The sequence below is a fragment of the Phlebotomus argentipes genome, unplaced genomic scaffold (assembly GCF_947086385.1).
Source record: "Phlebotomus argentipes unplaced genomic scaffold, Phlebotomus argentipes genome assembly contig_2, whole genome shotgun sequence".
Classification (NCBI taxonomy): Eukaryota; Metazoa; Arthropoda; class Insecta; order Diptera; family Psychodidae; genus Phlebotomus; species Phlebotomus argentipes.
Window position 1 is genome coordinate 1,614,721 of NW_026776162.1, and position 26,560 is coordinate 1,641,280.

Below are 26,560 nucleotides of genomic sequence, written 5' to 3' on the forward strand. Positions count from 1 at the left end.
TAAAATTAAGAAAATTCAATCTGAATGTATGAGTTGTTGTCATATTTTGTAAATAAAATCAAATTTTAACGATACAAATATGTTTTACTGAGTTTCTTCCTGAATTTCATAAATATTGCGCCAAAATCTCGTCGTGTTTCATAAAACATTCGCTGGTCTTCGGCTATTTTCCCGCTCAAAAAGTATTTCGCCATTATCCAAGTTATCCGGCTTCTCCTGAGCCACCTGTCGGATTCCAGTGGAAACTTCAGTTGGCACTTCGCAACCTCGATTGTGTGCTTGTTGTGCATTTGTGGCGATAATTTTTCCTGCAAAAGGCCTGTTTTACATGAATCCTGACAAGAGGAAAGTGATAGTCTCAGTTATTGCTATCCCGAATTGAGGTGAGTGGTGTTATTTTGGTGAAATTGCCACTGTGGCGGCTGCAGTTGAGTCTGTTAGAGAACCATACTTCGAAGAGGAGTTTAATGGCGACGACATGCCGGGATTCGCGCGATGGTAGCGACCTGCTTGGGGGATTGAGTAAACTGTGAAAATATAAATTGCGAATTTTCTGTGGTTTTCTTGCAAAAACCTGAGATTTTTCTGTGGAATTGAGTATAACAATTCAGTATCTATCTGAAACGATCAAATTTACAAGCAATTTCTCACGGATTTCCCATTAAAAACAACGCTGTATTGGAGCCCCCATGACCTTGTCCGAGGAGGCTTCTGAGGGGTAAAATTGTGGCTCTTCCGAGCGCCAGAATGTCTCCTGTAATATATGAAAATTACAAACCAATCCGCCAAGTGGAAGTGCAGTTATTGAAAGAAGAAGATTCCTGGGCAATTCCACTCCCGGATGGTGATTGTGAATCCTCCTGACTTGTCCACTTTTCAGTTTTATTCTAGAGCCATGGTCGATAACAACGACATAAAAGGCAACTTTGACAACACCGATTTTCCAGTAACTAACAGCCAGTTTCAGCCTATTGACGTGAGTATTTCTTGACGGTTTGTAAATATTGCGTCACTAATAAATCTGCAAATCTCTTCCCTTCTCATTGCAGACGGAGGAACTGATGAACGTTGTTCAAGTGAGTATAAATCTTGTCCTTTGCCTAATCTTCAGAGTTCTGACTTCCTTTCTATCGCTTCCACAGACAATGGATAGCCAGGACGTCATCAATTGTGTAAGTTCACAGGAAAGATGTCCGTTTCTGATGCACAATTCTATGCAAAAACACTTGCAGTTTCAGGGCGTCCAAGATGATTTTGGGAGCAGCCAAGTGACGGTCTCCCAGGAGTTCGGGCAGTACTTGCTGGCGTCTGAAGCTGAAGTGTTTAACGTGGATCAGAAGCCAGAGCCTGAGGTTCCTTTCTCCTATATCCTTCGTACCTAGTCACAGTGGCTTTATTGTGTTGTTTTTCTTTTCATATCTTCCAGCACTGGAACCAATTTCCCACTCTTAACGAGATGCCCGGCGATGCGAATTTCTCAGTTGGAATTCCGGCAGTGATGAATAATTCCAATTGGAATTATTCTGATAGTCTGAAGAAGATTTTTATAAAGATCAATACGCTGCTGAACCTCGACATCTCATACAATAGGAAGAGATGCAATGGAACTATGTTCCTCCGCGCTATGATTGTCTATCCAGACTTTCATTATATGCCAGTGGTTATTTGCAATAATCACAAGGATATGCAGAAGCAGAACGGACACAGTAAGTTTATTTTGGCATATTTCTTCAGTTATATGCTGATTAATATTTGTTGGTCTTCTACACTGCCAGACATAATACGCTGTCCGCATGCAAATGTGAACTACGTGGGACACGAAAAGGGCGCGAACTTCAAGGAGCGTCTCGCGCTCATCTTCCCACTCGGCACGAGCGTGGTGAAGAGCGAGAATGATGACTACGTGAAGTCGTCAGTGACGCTGGAGTTCGCGTGCCAGAACTCGTGTCCAACGGGAATCAATCGCAAGACAACGGTGCTATCGCTCACGCTGGAGGATGAGAACGGATTCATGTATGGGCAGCGGCTCATAAACTTCAAAGTGTGCACTGTGCCGAAGCGTGACTGTCAAAACGAGGAGCAACCGCCGAAGAAGCGCAAGTCGGCGGGGAGTGGGCAGCCCTCGAATGGCAAGAGACCATGCTATTCTGTGGTCAGCAAGGTTGTGAAGGAGGAGGACACCGGCAGTTCTGGCAGCCAGTGCGAGAGAGTCTCCAGCAGCGAGTCCCTCACGGGAGTCTCCTGCAAGATCACCATGCCGGACTTGGATTCGATGCATGATGTTCTTACATATGCCCACGACAGACTGGCCGGGAAGATTCTCAACAACCCGGAGAAGAGTCATAGCTATGGGAAGCACATCAAGGCTGTGAAGAAGCTGCAGCGTGAGTGATTCTTAGTGATATTGAGCAAGGAACTTGATTTGCTGAAATGTGCTTATATCATTGCAGAATCTCTTCCCAGTAGCAGCGCGAAGGAGTAAATTACTATAGTACTGCCATTTTTTATATGTATCTTTCGAGGGTGCTGCTTTGAGGTTTTCTTTTTTAATACTATTTATATAATTACAATAAGTGCATCCAGAATCCGTATAAAGTATTGCAAACACATACTTCTATAGTGGAATTGTCATAAGTATTGCTACAGATAGACCAGAGATTTAAGGAATGAGCAAGATGTGAATGGGAATGAATTGGAATGAAGATTTATTCTACATTGTAGTATTTGTAAGAACTATAGTTTCTGATCAGGTCCTCAGGCAGCATCCGGAATGCGACGAGCTGTGGTTACGCAATTTTTTTTTTATAATTACAAAACAAAACTACTTACTTCATTATACATTATTAGTACAGTGATCTACGGATAAGATAAGATGTTAGAAATTAAGTGAAAAGATGAAGTGGCTTTACAGTTGTCATCATACTTAAGTTTTCGAATATTTAGGGTGAAGCAATGATTGAATATTTTTTTTATGTAAAATTATATTCACGCCCATAGCGCCCAATGTTTTATAATTCTTTTTAAGTTTCCTATAAAGACATTAATGAAGAATATATCTTGATATATGATGAACAACAGTCTTTATGCTATGACCCTGTCCTCCTAGCCTTCTTTCGCCCTCATCGGCCAATCATACGGTGTTCAAGAGCATCTTCAGGTCCACAGAACACGCGCGCGATCGCGCTTTTTTGTCTCCGGACCCGCGGCATCTCCCCAATGTCGAGATTTTCAAGTGCTCAGGCTGACCTTCCATGCAGCAGAAAGTGTCAAGATTGGAAACTTTTATTGCTCACTTGCTCTCTCCACTGATCGTGACCCTCCGCGCGGCTCCCTTTTGTCTCTCCAGCTAATTCAGGCGCAAAATTGCCGGACTCGCGACGGGAGAAGAAGGTCAGTGTCGGGCGTGATGACAATTAAAGCGGCATTAGCGGTGTGTCCACCTTTTGTGCCTTACTTTCAATTGCCGAAAAGAGGCACCAATTGACCGTCCATGGGTGGCATTTGAAATGAAACTCTGGCCGCCGCGCAATTGACTGTGACCCAAAAACTCTCACGTAGATTTCAATAAGTTTTTATTCAACATTCTCTGATGATTGCCTACAATACAGCAGAAGAGAGAGAGAGAGAGAGAAAGAGAGAAAATAGATCCAACTTACAATGTAAATGGTATATGGATTTTTGTGATAAAATAGAAGAAATTGCAATGCGTGGGTGTAAATTTAGAGATTTTTTTTGTTCCTTTTAGACCACTAACGTAAATTCTCCAAAAAAGCAAATAAATTATACAAAAAGAATTTCTTCTTACAAAAATCATCCACTTTTTGGTTATCTTAAATGATACTTTATCAAATTAAAACATACAATCTGGGGTTGCTTCCTTAACTTAACATCTCACAAACTACACACTAAAGTTATCGCCTTGCAGTTATAATCCTTAACATCCTAACATACCTATAATGCTCATCTTCCTACTACTATTGCCACACACATTTTACACCGAATGCCAGAAATTCTTGCCTTATTCATTTTTTCTTGCTTCTTTTTACCTATGCGACCTACATTTTTTTCATATTTACACAATTTATTATCATCATTATTTAATGTAGAGATATATATATATATATATTTATATAAAAAATATTACAATATTGGTAATCATTATCCTCTTATAACATTTTTACAACACTTATCAATCCCATTATTCAATATGCATATATAGATTAGTGCCTGCGAATATTAATGGCAAACATAGCCCGAAAACATTGTCCATAGCGCGTAGAGGAGGAGCGAGAGAATCGTGCCTTTGAGGAGCTGATGGAACCAGTAAAATCTGCAAGAGATCAGATGCATGAGCTGCGCTAGGCAATGGACTGTGTGACCTATCCTACCTTCGCCATTTCCGCCTGGCCGCGTCCAGTGTGGAGAGATCGTCCTTGAAGAGGTAGATCCTCATGCCGCGGATGTAGAAGTGACAATAGCTGGCCCAGTCGACATCCCTCATGCTGAACTGGAAGAGATTCCGATCGCTGCGATCCAACTTGCGCCATAACTCTTGTACGTTGCTGTTGGTGAAGACCCACTCGTTGTTGCAGAAGAAGGAGATGATGTTGGCAAATTTGTGGATCTTCTTGTACACCTTAAGTAACCTGCATATGGCGAATGCGACGCTGTTATTTGCCAGACACCTCGAGAGGGAGACAAGTCGAGAGAGATGTGCGAAAAGACTCACCTTGGTTTCTGGCCGACACACAGAGCCAGTGAGTCAATGAGCATCGCTGGCAAAAAGTGAAGGAAGATCATGTAGATCTTGTTCACAGTCGCCGATTTGTGCATGTGGAAGCTTAAATACCTACAAGAGATGGGCGTTAATTGCACACTTCATCGCCTCACAATTTGCCACATTACTCACCAAATTGCACTCGAGAAGGGATATTCGAAGCCCAGCTTGATGTTCAACTCGGTAAATCGGCCCCAAGTCAGAGGATTCTCCGTGGATGACACGTAATTGAAGATGGGGACATTCTTCTGTTCGATGCTGCAAATACATTGTGATCAAATACTCAGCCGAGCAATTTGCAAGTTTGTCTCCTCACCTCTCACTGTGATGTTTGGCCACGTCCCAGGCACTCGCGATCAGGGCATTCACACACATGTCCACGGGTACAATGTTGGCAGTAATATCTTTATCACAGTGCATCGTCCTGAGGACTCCAGTTCCGGCGCCGGCCACGACGCCGGTCGGACCATAGAGATTGTCAATCCAGCCGCTCACGGGCTCTGAGATGGTTGATGTGATAATAGCCGGTCGGAAGATGGCCACGGGCAGGCCCTTGCCATTCAGCCTCACCACGTCCTCGGCCAGAGCCTTTGTGAAGGTGTAGGTGTTAGGCCACTTTCCCAGTATTCTGCAACGTGAAACAACCCAAATGTTAGCCACTTAATCGCAATTGATATGCGGCGATGAAATTAGAAATTTGAAATGCCCGAACCAATTCATATGTGGCTAAGAACGCTTAGAAATATCAATTGACGCAGGATCATGATGTCATTTGACGTCAGAAATCTTGTTAGAAATTCTTGTGGGTTTCTTTTTCCAATAATTGCTTAGAAGAAATTACAGCTTGCTGTTAGGTCGTTTTGTTGGTTCACCTAAATAAATATAGCAATTGATTTTAATGATGAACTACGACGCAAAATGTGGAAGAAACCACTTTATATCCTATTAATAGCGATGAAATCCCGCCAAGAATCATATTACCTATTAATTAAGCCACAATTGTGAGTTCTTAAGTGAACGGGAGCTTTTCAAGCAAGCTTTGAAAATTATGCACTTGCTAATGTTCAATACTAAATTATAACACGAAACATTAACACGTTTGAGGTAGTGTGAAGTGGATGTGGTTCAATAGACTCTCGTTCAAGCCAAAAATTCTTCGAAAACGAGTTCATATTGATGTAAACTACGCACTCAAAATGCATTAATCACTGCAATGAGGAACATGAGATCACTTTTGTTGAGATTAGCTTGTTGGAAACAATTAGAATTCCTCTGAAAGTCTAATCTTCGCGAGCATTATGTCTCACTTGTCTTAATTGTAATGCAACTAAAGCCCTGTCTGCATGGTAATTAGTCATTTACACACTTCACAGACGATCACAATCAGTTTTCCCGGGTGATAAACGTCCACTGAAAGTGTGATTTTTTTGTCATTAATATGCTCACAGTTGGGCAATAACTGCAGTTCTAAATATACTAGTCTTTCCTCTTGCTCAACTCGAGCCGATAGATTGCAACACCAATTTCCGCATTTCAAGTTCCAGTATTTAGTGGCCAGTTTTCGGTTGCGACACATCTTTTGCGACAAGTAAAGTGATATGGCCCAATTGACTTGGGTGCATTTCATCTCAAAACAGTGAGAAATTCCGTGTGCAATACTCAATTTTTCTTTCTTGTGTTTACTCCGCGGCCAAACCTGTCCTCGCACTGGCGAGATGTTGGACAGGCAAAGAGACCACCATGTGCTTTTGCCTCAATTTCCTGCGAGCCGATAAATAGTCCACTGTTGTAAGTTGCAATTAGGGTGGTGATGTGAATTTCTCAATATACGCGCGTCTCCCCATAATTTCGCCTCTCTCGCGCGTCTCTTTTTTTTTGGGAAATCACTCGTCATCTGTGCTCGAGTGATAGGACAGAGACACCCACGATGTTGGACAATCCAGCGTCCACATAATTTGATTGGCATGAGTGGGTCTGATGGGGAGAGAGACGCGGAGAAATGAAAATATCCGGGCCAAAATCAAATGATGGTGCAATGGCTCAGCCATTGATCACATTTCTCAAGTTGTGTCCATTGAGGAGAGGTGATAGTGTGTGATGTCAATATTTCACTTGTGCACGATCACTTGAGCCGAATACGTAATAAATGACTGAGCAAGACACACTGAAATTTTTTCGCTTTGCAAACTGCAGACATTCAGTCCACCATCATAAACTGCATATTATGAAATGATGCATAATTTTATTGTGTACATAATGGCAAAATGGTGTCTTCCAGGCCGCGCGAGATCCTCCCACTCTCTCATCACCTTATCGCTCAATCAACGCCGTCTCCTAACCGCGATCTTGACGCAAGATCGCACCTTAAACGCCCAGATTCAATCACCATTGAGCGCCACAATCATTTCGCGATTCTTTCGCGCGGACTTCTTTCAAAGAAAAGTGAGAGTTGAACGCTGGAAGTAAAAATTTAAAAAGCCTTTTTTCACTCGATTTTTTCTGTCTTTCTTTCCTTCTCTCCCACTTTTTTCATGCCACTCTCGTACAAACACCACGAGTCAAGAGGAAAAAGAGAGAAAAAGACAACATTAAACAATCTCGAGTTGATAATTATTCAGTGCTACTCGGAATTGGAATGGTGCGCAATGATAGAGGACCACTTTTTCGTCAAACAGCCAATTCTTTGGCCGTGTGACCCTCTCGAGAGACCACGCTATATTCACCATCCATGTTATGCGTATGATTGTCTGATGCTTTTGAGAAAAGAAAACGACACATATCGAAATTCCTTGGGGGAAGAGAGGCGAAAGAGTGTGTGAAAAGAGGAGTGTCTGGGCTGTTGATTCGGACACAAGAGTGGACAAAAGCGAGTGAGACGAGAGGTGAGGAAAAGGGTCCAGAGAAGAGATTCACACATCGCGCAGATTAGACTATCAAGTGATGTATTGATGTGCGAGAGTGCTTAGTGATACTATCAAAATAGAGGAATAAATAAGAGGAAGTTGCGATTAAAGTGGGTCACTGGCTGCTCCAGTGTGTAATTTAATAATAAAATTCAATCAAAAAATTCTTTGCGAGCCGTCGTTGCTTCATTTCTCGCGTGTCGATTAGATTAAATCCTTTTTGGGTCTCTTTCTCACTCCGTTCCATTGTTCCGTCTCACATGATCACATCACGACTCCGGAGGTTCATAACAATCCCAATCAACTGATCCCAATTTCGTCTACATGCCATCAACTAAGGGCGATCACAACTGTGCCCTACTCATAAGCGATGCCGCAATCCCAGAGAGTTCATTGTGGATCTACTGCCAAACTCCACATTGACTTGTTCTCAGCCTTTCGATACACTTTCCGAAATGATCAACCCCTCGAGAGATGGTCTGCTCAAAGACGAATCATTCAGGCGAGAATGAATGTATTCACATCTTCTAGAGAGGCGACAATTGTACCCTCTCGCCACCCCCTCACGAGTCATTAGTTATAAATATAACTGAAAACTTACGTCGGTGTGATTTCCTCCAGAGATTTGTCATCCAATTTTTCAATCAATCTATCCAAATCATTGAAGTGGATGGGATAATTGTAGAACTTCTCCTCGATATGCCGCAAATGGCAATTAGCGTAGGCGGTTGAAACGTGAATAACTGCCTGGAAATGCAAAGGGACATTCATTAGTGGTGAGATTTTAATCTAATTACAAGTGTGAACTTGCTCTACAATCTTCAGGTGAAGCATATGATTAGAAGGGGTGTCTCTTAAGGAATTAGCAAGAATTGATTACACAGAGTGGACATAATTATTATGCAAATGACGAGATTTCCTCCAATCGTCAACATCCTGATGGATTCAACCCGCCATTAAGATGATATTTATTATGCTGAAGAACAATTAGTCATGCATTTGACTCAACATTTCAACAGTATTTCAAAATTAATTCATATAAGATAATTTTTTCTGCATTTCAAATTTACTTAACTGTTCGCGTTATATATTAATAATCATGCGGAATTACTTAACCCATATATGGAGCATGAGTTTTGTCCGAAGAGGCAAAAATATATTCGTGTAAAATTAATGAATTAATCTTTATGGTGTGTGTAAAGGATGATCATTTATTATTTATCACTCTCATTGTTTATCTGTGCGCTATTCAGCAGTGATTAATGCCAAACACGATGCAAGACTCAATCTTCGCTGCTTTCCGGAGGATTAGAAAACTATATTGTTTGTTTTTCTATTGATTTTTCACGAGCGCTTTGTGTGTATGAATGAAATAGAACATGACAAACATTTTCACGTGCAAATAACATATCTTGAGCGTCTCGTGCTTTGTCGGTTTAAGATTGTGGCGACGCTCCGACCTGGCCTGATATTGATAGAGTATTATGTATAATATATATATGGTGTCATCAGCATCCGTTTGGCGTCCATATTTCCACACGAGCATTTCTCCACAATTGCCGATGTTCCCACTTGTCTCACTTAAGCTATATATTAATATAATATTGCTGGCAGTTTGCTCAACAATTTATCTTTTTCACACGGCACTTTTTGCCTTTATTGCATGTATTGCTCAAATTGTGAACAAATTCACGACCGTCTCATTTCCCTTACAATTTTTTTCGCCTTCAAACACGTGTATTGAGCTGGCTGAAAAGTGACTGATGAAATTTATTGACTTGCCAATTAATTTCTTTCCATCTCTCCGCTCGATATGCGTAAACAGGCATTATTGATTTGGAATTATTCAAGGTGAGATGATCATTTATGTGCTCTTTAGGTTTTCCCACCTGAGAAGGTCACACTGCCATGTTCGTGACTTTCTTCTAAATTGCCTCTCCGTCACACTTTCGCGTGCAGAATTCTGTCCTTTGGTGCAGAAATATAGGCCAGAGCCATCAGGGGTGGAATTGCAAAAAGAGCCGCATTTGTGAGACAAGGTTAGGCTTTGAAGAAAGACAATTTTTCAATCAATCAAAATTTTGACGCTTGGCCTTCAATTGGGCACACATTTTTGGGCTCTCTGTCAAATTCGCACATCCTTGAACTAAAATCGGGATCAATTGCAAGGCTAGGCTAGGCTGATGAATGGGGTCCAAAGGTGCCGCGCAGTTGTTGCTGGTTAAGTGGCTCGAGAGTGTGGTGTGTTGAGGTGGGAAAAAGTACGGGGCAAAAAGAAGACAACATTGTGTACGATTAAAGCGTTTCCCTGCACACTCATTGACCATTGAGGAGGCTCAAGCCTCCGTGGATACATGTGACATAAGCAGCAGCAATTTGTGTTACGTTGCCATATGTTAGTATTATTACATAAAAATATATTATCATTTTTTTTGCCTCCACCACCACATGCACATTCATGACCACCACTCGGAATCCCGCGCTTCTGATAACATTTATGTGTATCAAAACCCGAACTGTTTTGATTCACGCACTGGTGGCAACAGAAATGCAGTTGAATACTTAAAATGTGTGTTACGGGGAAGCGTCATCGGGTTTTTCTCGGTTTTGGCTCCAGCGAGAGGTGGCAATGACTCAATTTGATTCGTGCATACATTTTTGACACACAATGCAAAAAGAGTGTGTTGTCTTTCTGGGTGAAGAGAGGCCGCAATTTTGGCGTATGGCTTATGGGCCGAAAAGAAACACACCGTGGGCTTTTGCGTCTTTAGCCTTGTTCTCACCATCGCCGATCATTGCATCTGTGCGCGATCTTTAGGCATTTCTCGGGATTCCCCATCACTCTCAATTTCCTTTCGCGCGCGAACGCATGACCCTGGCATCACGTGAAGAGCGATGCTGCAAATTTGGCATTTCGCCGAGCGCCAACTCCATCATGACACCGCGATGGGAAATTCTAGGATCGTAGGACGCGCGCGATCATGATCACAATGGCGGCATCCCAACTACAGCCCTGATACGCGCTCGATTGTCGCATACATTCGAAATATTGTGTAACTGCCTATTTCACGAAAGAGAATGATGTAAAAGGTGAAAATAAAAACAAAATATTTTCGGTGTGTCCGAGCCGCGCGCGCAGATGTCTGTTTAAATTTTTACCACACCATCTTAATGGCGATTCACCTGAGTGTTTCTCTCCGTGTGATCATGTTTTGGGCGAAGCGAGAGAGACTTTCTCAACACACCGACGAAAGTCTGACCAAATGATGCTGAGTCTTGGTCCCACCTCGCGCGCGCGTACGCCCGGGAAATGTGTCAAGGCCAGAGCGCAGCTCGGCCGGAGGAAGTGCGGCTGCACTGTTAGGGAGCGCGCATTGTGGACGGCGGAGGAGCCCTTTCTTCTTACCTTCAATTGCTTCATGTGCTGGCAGAGATTCAGCATGTCTCTCGTGCCGTGAACATTGATGCCGACCGCCAGTTTGAGTTTCTCGTCGAAGCGCACCGTGGCCGCTGCATGGAAGACAATGTTCACGTTGGAGATTAGCGTCTGCCGATCTGTCAATTTCAGCCCGAGACCGGCTATTGCACAATCGCCTGGTATTGCAACAATTTTGTGTCGAAACTTAGGCACTTCATCTCTTAATTTGTTGAAAACCTGTTCACACACAAAAAGTACACGCATGTCACACAATGGGTGAAAGATGGACAAAGGAGAAGAGTCACTCTCTTTCGTGCACCTGATGCAGCACTGCTAAATTATACCATTGCACTCAACATGCCGGGACGGATTGCATAAATTGCAACCGGAGGAAATTCTCCGCAGCAATTATAAGTCGATTAATTTCTGAACTTATGCTGCCAATTTTGCGGTTTATAAACAAACCCATAAGCGACAAGAGGATTGAAGTGATAAACTTGCTATATAGAATTTTAATGGACACACTTTTATACACTTAATGATGCCATTATTATTCCTCATTGAACACCATTGAATTGTTTTTTCTTATATAGCAGGTAATTTGACTAAATGTATTTTATTTTTAGTTTTTAGAACCTTGAATCTGGGGTTGCATCATTAAAACGCTCAAGTGTCTTTTTGACCCATCACCTGAGCGCCAAAAAGAAAATTTTATATTTGCCAAACAGTCAAAAAGCGCCAAGGCCTCTAACTTTATGTCAATTGCAAATGTCGGAAACACGGAATTATAATTTCCGCAGTGAGTGATGAAAAGTCACTTTTGCAACAGAATGTTTATAACGAAAAATCATGAAAAATTGCGCCGCATCTTCGCACAGAGGCTAAATTGCGCACGAAAAAGCATTCATATTCATACATTGTCGAACTTCTCAGTCAGTTACAACATCTGTGAATTCTCTCCGTGGTAGAATCACAGCTCTGAGGCGCCTTTTTATCGGCATTCAATGGATTTTCACCATTCTTTGCATTGCATGATTTCAAAAAATTTGCTTTTTACGTAAGGTACAAAAGTTTTTTTTTCGGTGGTAATTTAGCAACGCCGAAGGTGTTGGTGGAGAAAGACAAGCGAGAAAAAGGTCAAACGACACTCACCGGATCATCAAATATTTCTTCAATGCGGGTGTGAATATCTTTTCCTTTCTTGGGTCGCACAAGAATGTAGATGTTCTCAATGTCTGTGCACGATCGCAGCAATTTGTCAATGAGGATCTTCCCCATGAAACCTGCAGAGGAAAACCAGTCGCTTAGATGGCAAGAATCCGCTGCATTGACCCATATTCCGTCTTACCTGTAGCACCGGTGATGAAGAGGTTCTTGCCATGGTAGAACTTCTGTATGACTGACTTGTCATTTGTGTCCCGAATCTGTGTGAACTCCAGCTCTCGTGTGATCTTCAGATTCTCCTCATTCTTCCTCGCCACAATGTCCATTGTGATGATAGTCTTGATGGGTCGCATTATGAAAGCAGAGATGGAATTTATAATGAATAAGTCTTTCTCTTTGCCTTCCATGAATCGGTTGTGGCTTATTTTTTGGGGTCACAAATTTGGGATGTCTATGAGCACCTCTTGTATTTCGTATGTTTTATTTTCACTCCACTCCATCAAGTGAAACGGAAATTCGCACTTTTTACATGTGATTTCTCTGGTGTGCCAACAAAAGACACTCCGCGAGCATTCTGATGCGCACATCTCTCGGCAAATCTCTTCGCGATAGCATCCAAAGGATCAATATACTCATAGAGGCGCAAAGAGCCCAATCGCGATCGTTAATTAGACTCAAGCTGGGGAGAAATGAAGTTGCAAAAGTGTAACGTTGTTGGAGCTAAAGAGAAATTATGCATCCATAACCGATGTGCAGTCTAATGATTGGTGGGGTTTCACAGTGTGAGCGCGAGACTCATACCGGTGAGTAATTATTTGTTAAATATAGCGCAACAAAGAAAGTACCGATATTGGCACGATATGGCGGTTTGTGGGGCGTACATTGACAAATTGATCCGCAGCCAAGATGTCCTCCTTCCCAATTGGCATTCTACAGGTGTCCATGGTCAGATGGTATCCCCCCAATCGATGGGGGAGATGTCATAAAAGTACATTAGCTGAATTGCTAATGAATCAATGAAATTCCCGCTAATTCCACACAAATTACTTCACAATCGCCACGCGATATGGAAAGTTTCATTTCCAATTCACGCACCATCAGATGGCTCCTCCAACCGGGGGGACAACACAAAGTGCAGACGCGCGAAGCAAAAGTGAGAAGAGAGAAAGAGAATTTGAGGAATTGAAGATTGAATCTATGGACGATACATTGAGGCAACTGGCCCACAATGGTGCGATCCAACGGTTATTATATGATATTTCGTTGCCTCTATGTATATAGCACTCTCGATGTACGCTTGATCGCGACGAAATCCAGCCGAAGATGGTTAAGGTAGGTCTTTGGATGCATTCCTTCATCGATCTCGCATCTTTCTCTTTCATCATTCATCACATGTTCTCACTGACGCGATCACGCGGAGATTCCTGGGCGAGATTTACCGCACCGAGTACCGTGTTATGTGGAAAAGGACGCACCGCACCGTTGCTCCAAAGCGTAATAATCTCTGGCGGTACAGTGTTGACTCTAGCGATGAATTGACAAAGACAAGCGCAGGTCTCTTTGGTAGGTTAGTTGGTTATTATGCTTCTCTTCGCGGTGAGTCGCGCAGCCTACTTTTCGCGATGTGTGATAAAACTGCCAATATGATGGGGCACTTCTTGAGGGGTAAACAGCGCGTATAAAACCACTTTCTGCCTAGGCGTCTGCACTACATTTCGACACTGCGCACGACCAAATTGCACTTGCAATTTGAGGGCGACTCATTTTGGCACTTTTCGCCGCTTGGCTGACGATCTTTATGTTTTTTAAAGGCGCGCTTTATACCACTCTTTAAATGTGAACAGCCAGAGAGATATGTTATATGAACAGGTAAAACGGGTCACCGAAGTTAAGTAGTGTTTGAACAAAATTTCATCGGTGATGTAATAAAGTATAAAATGCTATATTCCAGCGCGTAGTGGAGGTGCGCAGAAAAGAGGTATTGTCATGGGTGCCTTTTTTGCCACCATCGCTGCGCGCAAGGCTCTCTTCAGCGATGCATGGGATGAGACACAAGAGAGTCTTTCTTTTCTTTCACCACGGGTGCGCGCGAGTGTTTGTCCAATTACACTGAGAATTGATCGGAAAGATCGGAAAAAAGCTCTCTCAGCTTCCAGGCGTTTTTGCGCGCGCGCGCGCGAGCGCCATATTCACTATACCATCACAATTGAGACGGTGAAAAGAGATGAAAAAAAGAGCTTAAATGTCCGTACGCAAGATATAAGAGGAGGTATTTGTGCACATACGAGATATATGCATATTATATAATTTGTAACGAAATAAAAATTATATGTATTATAAATTAAAATCTTACCTAATCTTGCCGTGTGCTGAATGGGAGCTGAAGAAGTTGTTCCAAACTTGCGTTGGGGCGCTCTTTTGTGAATTCAAGAAATTGATGATCTCCTCAGCAAGCACACTAAACCAAACACGCCACCAATCAATTGATGCTCGACCGTTGAGAAATTCCCCTATCAAATCTCTAAGCTCTATAGCAATAAATGGGCGCTGAAACTGTCCTTATTGTCTCATGTGAGCAACATCACTTGTCTGATAAAATGCACTAGCTATGGTAAAATGATCCTGCGGCGTGTGATGTGCGGAGCGCCGTGGAAGTACGGCAAATGAAGAAATTATAATGAAACAACTTGTCTTAATTCGAAGTCGCAACACTATCGCAATTGTACGGATCGATCATAATTTCACTTATGTAACACTTTCTTTGTGAGCCACGGTGACGACTAAATGGTGTGAGTGTTTTCTCAGCGACTGTCCGCAATATCGCAGAATATAATGTAAGAAGGAGAATTATGCAGAGCAACTTCTCCAAAATATGTAATAATATCAATTCACTTTTCACCACTGCGAATCCCTTTTGTAATCCGCGAATTTGTCTTTTGCGAGAGCAAGAAACAAAACCAACAATTTTTCTTCTTCGAAAATCAAGAGATCTCCTTTCGTGTGCGCCAATCTCGGAGCACCACAGCGAATCAACTGATTTCTCGGGGCCAGAGAAAAGTGTGTACAGCACTCTTGGGGGAGATTTCGAGAAAAGTAGTTGATGAGGAGCGCGCGAGTGAAGTGTATCCGATCCGCTGGATGATTTTCAACTGAATGGAATCTCAGAGGCGAGCATTCGGACGACACTGGCACTCTGGACTGCTCGATCCCTCCATCTCACTCTCCATCGACGGATCTTTTCTTCACGGCTCTTCCACGCGCGTCTCACCGCCCAACGCAATATTCGTGCACTGGTCACGATCGCCAGTCAATTGGAGCTTTTACTGCATTTCGGCACTCCAGCTCGAGTGTGGAGAAGTGTTGATCGCGCGCTTTCATTGCGCGCAGTGTAAGTGGAAGGGTTTCTCGAGGTGAACCTTGAAAGATTTCACTGAAATCTTGGAAATTTTGCATTTTATCGCCTGTAAATTGGTCAGAATAGTTGCATTCCTTCTTCTGAATGAAAATAGATCCTTAGAATATTTTTCTTTTTTATGACTCTTTTCCGTTGAAAGTCTTGCAACTTTCACATTTTTATACGATATTAAATTACGATCCTCTTCCATTCCGAAGACCCTTTTTTTCCTTCTGCCACTCAGAAGAAGGTGATCTTCTCGAGTGAACTTCATCTGGAGGTCAGACGAAAAGTCTTCCACATTTTACGAGCGTCATCTTAAAACTATTTTTTCTCCATTATCTTATCATGGAATCATGAATTGGAAATATTAGATCCGTTTTATGGAGGAAGCGTGTCTTATTCTTGTCAAGTACTCAAATAAACCTACTTTTGAGATTTGAAGAATTTACCTTGGCAATTCAACTGAAGAACACCTCAAGAAGACATAAAGAAAATGGGTCAATTTCCATTCCATCGCATTCACAGATCATTAATCATCACGTAAAGGAATTTGAGCCTCAAACCTTGTGATTCGATAAATTTCACTACTGATCAATCTGCTCAATGCACTCGCACTTACACATTCAGTGGTCAATTCAATTGAGCATAATGATTTGGCGATGGTTTTGTGCAATCGAGGCGTTTTGTTTTTCCTATGTTAAGATCAAGTAGCAATTTTCCACATCACCAGCTGCCTATTAGTCTGATCACACTTTGAAGAAAATGTAAATTGCATTATTTAACGATGTATCAATACGATGTTATTAAGTGCCTCTTCCTCGTTGTATGAGAAGTCAAAGAAATGTGCTCGAGTTCAGTGAATTTCTTCACCACAGCTTGGCAGTTTTAGACCTGGATGATAACTTGTGTATCATTCTTGGTAGATTGACATTGAAGAGTGGAGGAAAATTGATTTAATGGATAAAGAAGAATTTTTAAAATCATTCTGTGGCTTTGCCCTCGTTACAACGCTCTGTGAAATATAAATGAGTGGTGAATATTTGAATTGCATTTTCATTGGCGTCTGCGCCATCTACAACCGAACACTGTACATTAAGGGGAGGAATTAGGAGAATGTTTTCATTCGTGTATTCCCTCGGATTTGCCTGCAATGTTTACGGAAAATAGTACGCAACACATATCAATCAAATTACACGACAAAAGTCCGACTATTTCCAATAGAATGCAAACCTTGGGGACGTGCGGAAGCTTGAAGGAATTGGTTGATTCTATCGCTTTGAGTTCATCCCTGGCAACCCACGTGTAGAGTCATTGACAGCCAGTGCGGATAGTTAAATTGCGTTACATAAAGTGTGTAAATCCCTGCATTCCCAGTGAAACCCGGAGAATGTGTTATGAAATCGGACACTAACCTTGACCTGAGACCCCAGTGGAAGTGAAGCATGTGAGGAATAGTGCCATGGGTGAGAAGAATTGGAAAAATGCCGCCGCCGGAGCGAGTTCTGGAGCGATAACGCGGTTTCTATGTCAGCCTCTGGACGTCCTGAAGATCCGCTTCCAGGTTCAGGTGGAGCCACTGAGCCGGAAGCACCACACGTCCAAGTACAAGTCCATTGTCCACGCCATATCTGTGATATATCGCGAGGAGGGCGTCCGTGGGCTGTGGAAGGGCCACAATCCCGCCCAAGTGCTCTCCATCGGCTACGGAATCACGCAATTCACGGTGTACGAGCGAATGAACAGTAGCGCAGAGACGAGGCCGTTTTTCCGGAGGCACAAGCAGCTGAAGAACTTCTGTTGTGGCGGAATTGCCGGCGCCAGTGCAGCCTTCGTCTCCACGCCGCTGGATGTCATCCGGACGAGATTGATTGTGCAGGACGCTGGCCATGGATACAGCAACTCCTTCCAGGCTGTCGGGACTATTCTGAAGAAGGATGGCATAAGGGGATTGTACCGTGGATTCGGACCATCTTTGCTGCAAATCACTCCCTTGGCAGGGTCGAATTTTATGTTCTACAAATTCTACTGTGGCTTATTGCAAAACGTCCTGGGCTTGGAATCTCACAGGTGAGCCCAAGAAGCGCCTCATTTGTGACCGAATTCTATAATGTTTAATGCCTGTTTTCAGTGATCTTCCAACCTGGGGCCTCCTGATGATGGGCAGCCTCACGGGATTCTCATCCAGAGCGCTCGTCTATCCGCTGGATGTGGTGAAGAAGCGCTTGCAGATTCAGGGCTTCTCTCAGCATCACCAGACCTTCGGGAAGCACTTCGAGTGCGAGGGATTCTTCCAGTGTGTCATCCGGACAGTGAAGTCCGAGGGATTCCTTGGGCTCTACAAAGGCATTGTGCCGAGCATGCTCAAGTCTGGCATCACAACAGCCCTGAACTTCTGCATTTACGACGAGACGAAGAAGCTCCTGTCAAAAGTCTAGGAGGCGAATTGGATATACTCTAGGCTAGAGACCCTCCGCTCTAGGCACAGCAAAAGTGGAAAATCTGTGATTTATCATTGAGAAACACCAAAATACAAATGAACAATTATACCTGTAGACCAATTAGGCTATCAAGAGATGTGTCGCGAGGCGCGGGTGAAGAGCCCAAAAGTGAAATGATGGCATCATCCCGAATCGGCTGAAATGTGAATGAACGAATGTGTCTGATTATGCTGCAAAATGACAACGTGAAGGCAAATCTTAATTAAATAACAGCATACGGATGATGCCATCTTGGGGGGAGGAATTTTTAGCAAAGTAATGAACATGTGTGTTTGTGACTTTTTGCCAATTGCACGACGCTTTCGCGAGGAGCCCTTTGAAAAATATATGTACATTGCACACACATTTCTTCTGTTGTAACTTCTTCCCTCGCTATCTCTCTGACCACTTTTTGCCGCGCGCACGATAACAGTTGTCACATCGCTTGTCCCTCGATCGGAGCGTCTCCCCAATGTAGCCCCACATGAAAATCTGGCCTGTGAATTATTGCAGAAACAGCTGAAGAGATGAGGCATTGCGGAGTGCAATTGCATTCCAAAATGTGCAACTCTGCGCGATGTGTTGTTTATAAACAACTCTGGAATGAGGAGTATGTTTGTCGTTGTTTTTGCCCTGTTTCGGGTGGAGCAACAACCAAAATAACGCTTCTGCTAATGGCAGTGTTGCTCCCTCAACTGCAATGCTCATGAAATTGAATCATTACCATGCGAGATAAGCATAAGTCATCAATGTTCATTTATTCTGTAGTTATGAGTTGGTAAGTTTGTGACTTTTCCACCGTTTTCTGGGATGATGTTGTAAGGACAAACACGTGACTTTTTATAGCATTCCTCTGGCTGCATCCTTTGGATCGTAAAAGTGAAATGGTAAACATCACATTTACATTTCTCAATAAAATCCCTAATGAAGTAGTTAAGGGCACATTTTATGTGTTCAGTGAAAGGAAAAGAGTCCTTTTAGTGTAATTTACGCAAGATTATCTCAGAATGTTTTACCGTTTTGGGAGATGTTTTAACCATTTTAAGAAAACTTCACAATATCCAGTCATAAATATCATGCTAAAATTGACCTACTTTCTTCGCTCATCCATTCACTAAATTGTATTCCAGGGTAATTCGATACAGTACGAAAATAATGGCGAGAGGGAGAATTTATCAAAATACACTTCGAGCATGAAATAATCTTGGCGATGGCACAAAAAAGAGGTCCTCAAGTGTTAGTTGTGGCGAGCATAGAAACATAATCCCTTCGGGTGTAATTTATAAACTCCACAAATAATGGATATTTGGTTTAAGCCTGCGACACACATAATAAAATGTTGATTAATATAAATTATAAACAGCCGTGCTGCGGCTCTCCTGGAGCCTATCTCAACATTCATGCGACAGCCTCGGAGAGTTCAACATTCTAGCATCTGGGATTTCTAATCTTTTTTACCCGCTCTCACTCTTTCTCTCCCTCGAGCTGCAGAATCTCGCTCTTATGGTTCACATTCAACGGACCTATTTGAAAAATCATCATCGCCATTATTGCGCGAGCGAGGAAAGTCGTCGTCGTGATCCAAAGCCTGGCGAGCATCGCGTTAAACATTAGGCTGTCGGTGCCGAAGGAAAGAAAAAAGAAAGGAATAATTTCTCATTATTATTTATCCGAGCGCGTATCTGTTTATGAAAATGTCGCCTTGCGTCGTGGTGAATACTTTCATAGTGGAAAGGCTGTTAATTTTTTCACGACACACTTCTTGCGCGTGTTTCAGCCACTCTTGTGGGCTCTCTTGTGCCGAAAAAATGTCAACTCTGTCGTGCTTTTTGCTCACGCTGAATTTCTTTCATATTAATTCGATAATTCATCAGTTCATTAGTGCTATCACTGGAAATAATTCATCGCGACTCATTTCACATCTGTGTAGATTTTCACTCTCGCTTTCCTCGAGTGCGATGAATAAAAGGAGCTGCAAGAGCAAAAAGGCATACGCTCATTAGCGAGAGGGAAAATGTTAGAATTCGTGCGCTGTTTGCCTCCTATAAATAGACATTAATGCAAAAGTGTTATGGCATAAATCCCTTTTGCACTTGACAAACGAGAGATACACACACGCTGTTCGTATCACATTCTGCCCACCAGCGACTGATCAGAAGGGCGTGAAAGCCTGCAAGTCATTCACCATATTGCGAGAGGTGCAAAATGTCTCTATCATTCACATCCCCGAAGTGCGCGGCTCGAGACCGCCTCGCGAGAGTGGCCACAAAAAAGCTTTGTGTACAATCAATGGCTTGGAAAAAGGACCCCCGCGCGCAAGACCTTTATTATGTGGTTTTGAGCAGCATAACATCTATAAATAGACGCATATAATGCAACTTCTTGGCCTTATATGAACGAAGAAGCTCCAAGAGCGGCGCGCATAAGAACAAATGGCGTTAGATGTTCTCGACTTTTTATTTGGGAAAAGGCAGAACAGAAAAAGGAGTGATGCATAACATTTATAAGACGCTCCGTGATGCTATTATAGAATGAGATCTCTGTGGAAATGGTGTAAATATTTCACTTCAAATTATCCCCCCGAGAGAAGGAAGAATTTACTGTGACTGACAAATTGTTTGGCAGGGTTTTCGATACCAAAATGAACATCATAATAGTTTAGAAACATATTAATGTAGGAACTCAATTTTGATCCTAGTTTTTGGGAAAACGTGATTTTCAGAAATGTTCCTGCTATTGAACACCAACCATATTTAATATTGCATCAACATGACTAATGGTTTTCCATCGTGAGTGACATTTTTCCATGATTTTATTGGGAAAAAGGATACAAACTGTCTACAAAGTGTACCCGTTTAATGTTAGTTATTAATGGCCCTGAGCAGACTCTAACGACTTATCGTCTTTCATAATTTCCTCCACTTTTCGAGAGTCAGGCACTTTGAAATTGTTAACACTCAATATGAAATCACTTCAAGTAGTTTTATGGGAATCATTAAACAGCCATTTTCCTGAGTCGTTTTATCGATAAGGCCCAGTTCCGCCCCAGAAACGAGTCCCTTTCATGCCCAAGTGCGAAGTGACGATTGCTGCGTCGGTGTGTCTGCAGATCTAATGCATTGCGCCCTTGATCTCTCTCATGCTTTTCATCGCCAAAGGGCGGATGATCCTTGAACAAACATGCGAGGCGTGATTCTCTCCAAAGCTATTCGGTGGGAACATAAAAATTGGTTCTCATATTCGTGGGGCCGATACCTCATCGACAGAGTATCAGAGTCAAGTTGCGGATTAGTCACTGAAATTGACTGGAGACAAGTGTGTCTCTCTTCTTCAGAAGCTCGATTTTCGGTGGGAAAAAATTTTCCCACACCCCGAAACTCAGACACGGAGACACAATAAAATGTGGTGAAACATCCAAATGTTGTTATTGAAGCCGTTAAAATATAAAAGTGTCAAGATTTCTGTCATATTTCCTTCGTTAGTGCGCTCTTATTCGGCTGAATAAGAATCTATATACCACTCGATATTTGGGTTAAGGAGGAGAAAAAAGCTAACGAGTTTTCAAAATTAAAAAATCCATATCTTCCGAAACATTGATGATGAGATTTCGTAGACAAGCCAGACGGAAAAAAATGTGAAACAGTTGCAAGACCTTTTCAATTTATCAACTGTCTTTGGTGTGATTTTCCCAGGCGGGGCGACCGTGAAAATGCATCTGAAATTTATTGCAGTGCGGTAAATTTCATATTCAAATTAGAATTGGAAATTAATTAGGCATCTGCCGTGCATCAATTCATCTGAACTTCCGCGGGTTTTATCGCGGTGTCGCCACACGCGCAGGTGATTAATCACTTAACACGTTTAATAGCACTTTAGCGCTCATTATGAGACAGCAGGTGTAGATTGAACCGACATGGAGTGGTTCCTGGAGGTGTGGTGTGCTCTATCGCAAACATGATGCAATGCGAGGAAACAAATTGAGAGTGAAATCATGTGAAAACACACGAGAAAGAGGAAAGAAATAAATTTTCCAGCCCAGACATTCTTTCACACTCTTCTGACCTGCTTCGGGAAAGGCAAACAGAGACCTTTTTCAGGGATGTCGTCGAGGTATTAGGCATGTAAATCATCGAGTAGCGGATGGATTTAATTGCTCCTCGAGGACCCTCACTCGCGAATCCTCGATTGCTCACGTTTAGGGTGTACTTAATGTGTCACCGGCAGGATTGAATCGGAGGCGTTACACAGTCATTTCGCCTGGGAAGAGGAGGACAAATGGATTCAATACGCCCATAAATTAGTTTGCAATCGGAAAAGTGTGTGTTTGACATGTAAGGAGAGCGCGCAGAGCATCTTTAGAAGTCTTCCCCCAATTTGAGAAGTATCGCCTGACTGCACTGCAGGAAGATATATTGCACTTTATAGCTGTTCCAACAAATAAACAAACAATTATGTCAGAAGAAGGCACAAAAGGGGCGAGGGTGAGATAAAATTTGATTTTGATTATTCGATTAAGTCCCCAATTCATGCTGAATGAAACCTAAACTGGGTGTCACCACAGATAGTCGGTTGAGGAAGGCATCAAGATTGTGCAGAATGTAATCTCATCGTCGCTCTGTTGACTCTTTTCTTGCGACACGCCAGAGATCTCGAGTCACTGCGGGATCAGTGATTGAGAGTTGGGAGAATCGCATAAAGAAATTCAATGTATGGGGTCACAAATTGGTATTATTTTAAGAAAAACACACCCAGCAAAAAACCATTCACACTTGTCTCCGCAAGAAAATCTAAAACATCATTTAATAATGTTTTATAGGGTGCGTTTTTTACTGAGAAAACGCACGATGTGGAAAAAACCTCGATCCCTGCACACTCAAACAAATTGTGTGTACTTCAAGACACAATATGATTAATGAGATTTTAGGGTATTTAAAATTGTCAACAAACTCCTTCTGACGGGGATTTTGGGGTTGCTTTCGCCTCATTGGCATTCTCACTTTTCCGCCTCTGGTTTACATTTCAACGAGAGGGACTCGCTTTGGGAAAACTCTCTAAAGTGATTTGTTCAGAGCAAATCATATTAGAATCTCTCGTGTTTCATCACTTATCCATTAGCCATGAGCGTCATGTCAATGGGGAAATTCATTTCCACCCGCGCGCATGAATATCATTTATTATTTTAGGTATAAGACATTTATCCTAAAGTCCAACTGTCAACCGTCATTTTGCTCGCTGATTAACTTTTCTGCCTTGTGCACTTGAAGCGAGCAATAATCCTTCCCTTGTGTGCCATCTGGTTTCACTGAAGACCAGGATTGACTTGGTCCTTGTTTACAATGTCACAAGATCAGAAAAAGAGCACTTCAGAGATCTCCAATGAGCTATGCACTGCGATGGAGCGTGTGAGTAAAAAGTCGCTTCATTTTCTCTCCTGTATTCACTCCTTTCCACTTTATCGCCGAGCGTAAAGATCAGCGCGGAGATCTCCTCTTGATGGCTTTTCTCTACATGTGCTTCTCGCACATATGGCTGGAAAACCATGGATCACAAGCGAGGGAGCAAAAAACAACACCGTCGAGGGAGCAAAAAGCATCCAGAAGTCATCTACATCTTCATCAGCACACAGTTGAAATCTCAAAGGCTCTCTGAACCTCAAGCGGATCGGACGTGCTTCTCTGGCGGGAATGTGATCGCGATCTTCAACTTCTTGCTTTACAATCTTATTCCGCTGATAGAAAGATAAGAGTTCAAAGTGAGGCCTGTGATTTTTTTTTCTACTCTTGTGGAGTGCATCAGAGTGAAGAGGATGTTTCTGGACAATTTGTGTGACAAGAATCAGTCTGTGAAGGATTTCGCGCGCTTCGACATGGATTCCGAATGGAACATTCCAAGCACTCAAGTGACAGTCTTAACGCCCACTTCACCTGGGAATCAGTCCACCTTCTTCATTCCACCTCCATTCCAACCCTTCTCATCAGCAACATCGCCCTTCCAGCACTGTGAGATTTCCCCTGTGGTCAGTGAGTACATCCCCGAGGCCACTCCTCTGGCCACGGACTTCACCACTTTGGCCGAAACGCCCTGCTCTCTGGCCAGTTCTGCCGACCCAAAGATCACCGTGAAAAATGACATGATTTTCAAATTCGAGCCCGAGGACATTGCCAAGTACAAAACCCAAATGATCTCTCCTGGGAGCGATTTTGACTACTACAACTACAATGAGATCAACTGCCAATCGAAGCATCAATCTCCCTGCTCCTCACCCAACATTGATCCCTGGATTGGAATTGGAAATGCCGGACTTGATCCTTTGCCGCCAATTGAGACAATCGTGAAGAGCCAATATCGGCAGGAGCCACCAATTTCCCTCTCCATTGATGACTACTTCGACACATCCTTCCTGGATCAGTATCCCTCACCGCAGCAACCGGACTCCTACAGTTATCCGGCTGAGAACTTCAACACCAATCCCGAACAGAAGCCCAAGAGGATGCACAAGGACATCTGGAACGAGGAGACGCCCGAAGAAGTGCCTCTGGAGGAGAAGTCGACAGAAAACGAAGTGCTGGAATGTCGCTGGATAGACTGCAATCAGCAGTTTGGGGATCAATGCACCCTGGTTGCGCACATTGAGAAGCGGCACGTGGAGATGCGTCGAGGCGAGGAGTTCTCCTGCTTCTGGATCGGATGTCCGAGGCGCTTCAAGCCCTTCAATGCGCGCTACAAGCTGCTCATCCATATGCGAGTGCACAGTGGCGAAAAGCCCAATAAGTGTCCGGTAAGTTGATGCTCGTAAATCCTCTCTTCAAACTTTCTTTTCCCTTTCCGTCCTCAGTGCCCAAGAGTAACAAGTAACACATGTTGAATTCTGGGATGGTTTATGTTTTGCCTCGATGGTATTCTGTTGTTGTTGCCAGGGTTAAATTTCATCCATTTCGAGCGCGCGGAGGAAAAAAGTTAATGTCTAGGCTCTCTGAGGAAAAAAACTGCTCTCATGGTGAAAGAAATAGTCCATGAGTGGCATCTCGAGAGTCGCTCTTTCGCCACCTGTTAAAGAATTCATCAAAACCCTTATCAGATAATTTATTTACTCTGTCACGCCTTGATAAAATATTAATTTGACCCTAAAACCCACACCCATGGGGATGATGATTTACGTTCCTCAATCACTTAGTGCGCCTTCCACCAGAGATGGAGAAATGCTGGCAGGTCACACATGTGGTCGTGTCAGTAGTGGGGTGACAGAGATTATGCATAATAGACACATATCGCTCTGGGCTCATGGGTCATTAACCGGCAGATCCCTCCACAATGTTCTGCTCCTCACCAATCCATGATTGAGTGCTGTGCTAACAAATAGTGACGCATGTTTACACTAATATCTCTTCTTTTCTCGCTTTTGTTCCCCCAAAACACCATCAAAAAACGCATAGTTCACCGGCTGCAATAAGGCATTCTCGCGGCTGGAGAATCTGAAAATTCACCAGAGATCCCACACTGGCGAGAGGCCCTACAATTGCCAGTTCGAGGGTTGTCACAAGGCATTCAGCAACAGTTCCGACCGCGCGAAACACCAGAGAACGCACTATGACACGGTAGGTGGTCAGATTCCCACCCTCAATCTCAGCTCCTCAGCATCTCTCTCTGTCTCTCTGTTCCGCAGAAACCCTACGCCTGCCAGATTGAGGGCTGTAACAAGCGCTACACAGATCCGTCAAGTCTGCGGAAGCACGTGAAGAATCACTCTCTCCGTGACCACGCGCCGGTGAAGCGCAAGTCTCACAAAACATCTCAGGTCAGGACATCCACGAAGACTCGCCGGCGCCACTCAGAATCCTCCCTGTACGTTATGGAGCCCGAAACGCCATCCGTTCTCACCGTCCAAGATGACAACTTCATCTTCGAGGACGTGTTCAATGACATCATCGAGGAGAAGGAAATCCCATCCTCGATGGACTTCAACGAGCTCTCGAATTGCATCAGCAAGATTCAGACTGAAAACACCGCCAGATCTCAAGACGTTGTGAACATTCTGGAGAATGGGAACTATGACGATGAGTTTGTCTCCTTTGAGTACGTGAAGAAGCTCCTTGGCGATCCACTTGACTATGATCTCCCGAATCCCGGGAATTCTTCCCTGGGATTAGATTATTTCGCTGAAATTATGTAGAAGTATAAATTATAAAGTCAATAAGTTTTCGTTCTAATGCCTAAGATTACGATTTTGTGCAATTATTCCAAAGAGAAGATACAAATTTATGAGAGCGCAAAAGTTAGAGAAATTAAGACAAAAATTAAAAGACAAATAAGTGATAGAGAAATTGTTGAGTCACTGTGTTTTAGCGTCTAATTTGCATGTTGTTGTCTCACGTAAAAAAAGCAGAGAATAATAATAAAGAACTCTTTTAGAATAGAATTATTTTC

The 26,560-nt window shown here is 43.0% G+C and overlaps 4 protein-coding genes across 5 annotated transcripts; 3 read left to right on the top strand and 1 right to left on the bottom strand.

The window, feature by feature from the left end:
* The first annotated feature begins 255 nt into the window (after window positions 1-255).
* LOC132263732 (cellular tumor antigen p53-like) lies at window positions 256-2,886 on the top strand. 2 transcript variants are annotated; one of them, XM_059763670.1, is made up of 8 exons: window positions 256-383; window positions 881-976; window positions 1,050-1,076; window positions 1,143-1,172; window positions 1,233-1,352; window positions 1,427-1,706; window positions 1,776-2,384; window positions 2,451-2,886. In XM_059763670.1, the coding sequence occupies exons 2-8, from the start codon at window positions 896-898 to the stop codon at window positions 2,480-2,482; spliced, it is 1,179 nt and encodes a 392-aa protein (XP_059619653.1). In that variant the 5' UTR covers window positions 256-383; window positions 881-895; the 3' UTR covers window positions 2,483-2,886. The 2 variants fall into 2 exon arrangements, with proteins under 2 accessions (XP_059619653.1, XP_059619662.1); XM_059763679.1 differs by having other exon boundaries at window positions 892-976.
* Window positions 2,887-3,600: 714 nt separating this feature from the next.
* Window positions 3,601-15,380, bottom strand: LOC132263669 (fatty acyl-CoA reductase wat-like). The gene is made up of 10 exons (XM_059763569.1): window positions 14,616-15,380; window positions 12,447-12,600; window positions 12,251-12,381; window positions 11,087-11,335; window positions 8,282-8,427; window positions 5,094-5,405; window positions 4,910-5,035; window positions 4,730-4,849; window positions 4,389-4,646; window positions 3,601-4,330 (listed from the first exon to the last, which is right to left on the bottom strand). Exons 2-10 carry the CDS (start codon window positions 12,586-12,588, stop codon window positions 4,237-4,239), a joined length of 1,578 nt encoding a protein of 525 aa, XP_059619552.1. The 5' UTR covers window positions 12,589-12,600; window positions 14,616-15,380; the 3' UTR covers window positions 3,601-4,236.
* Window positions 15,381-16,690: 1,310 nt separating this feature from the next.
* On the top strand, window positions 16,691-18,481 carry LOC132264472 (mitochondrial thiamine pyrophosphate carrier). Its single transcript, XM_059764697.1, has 2 exons — window positions 16,691-17,726; window positions 17,788-18,481. Exons 1-2 carry the CDS (start codon window positions 17,119-17,121, stop codon window positions 18,092-18,094), a joined length of 915 nt encoding a protein of 304 aa, XP_059620680.1. The 5' UTR covers window positions 16,691-17,118; the 3' UTR covers window positions 18,095-18,481.
* Window positions 18,482-23,675: 5,194 nt separating this feature from the next.
* On the top strand, window positions 23,676-26,511 carry LOC132264840 (zinc finger protein 449). The gene is made up of 4 exons (XM_059765168.1): window positions 23,676-23,822; window positions 23,925-24,914; window positions 25,570-25,731; window positions 25,800-26,511. Exons 1-4 carry the CDS (start codon window positions 23,676-23,678, stop codon window positions 26,304-26,306), a joined length of 1,806 nt encoding a protein of 601 aa, XP_059621151.1. The 3' UTR covers window positions 26,307-26,511.
* Window positions 26,512-26,560: the final 49 nt, after the last annotated feature.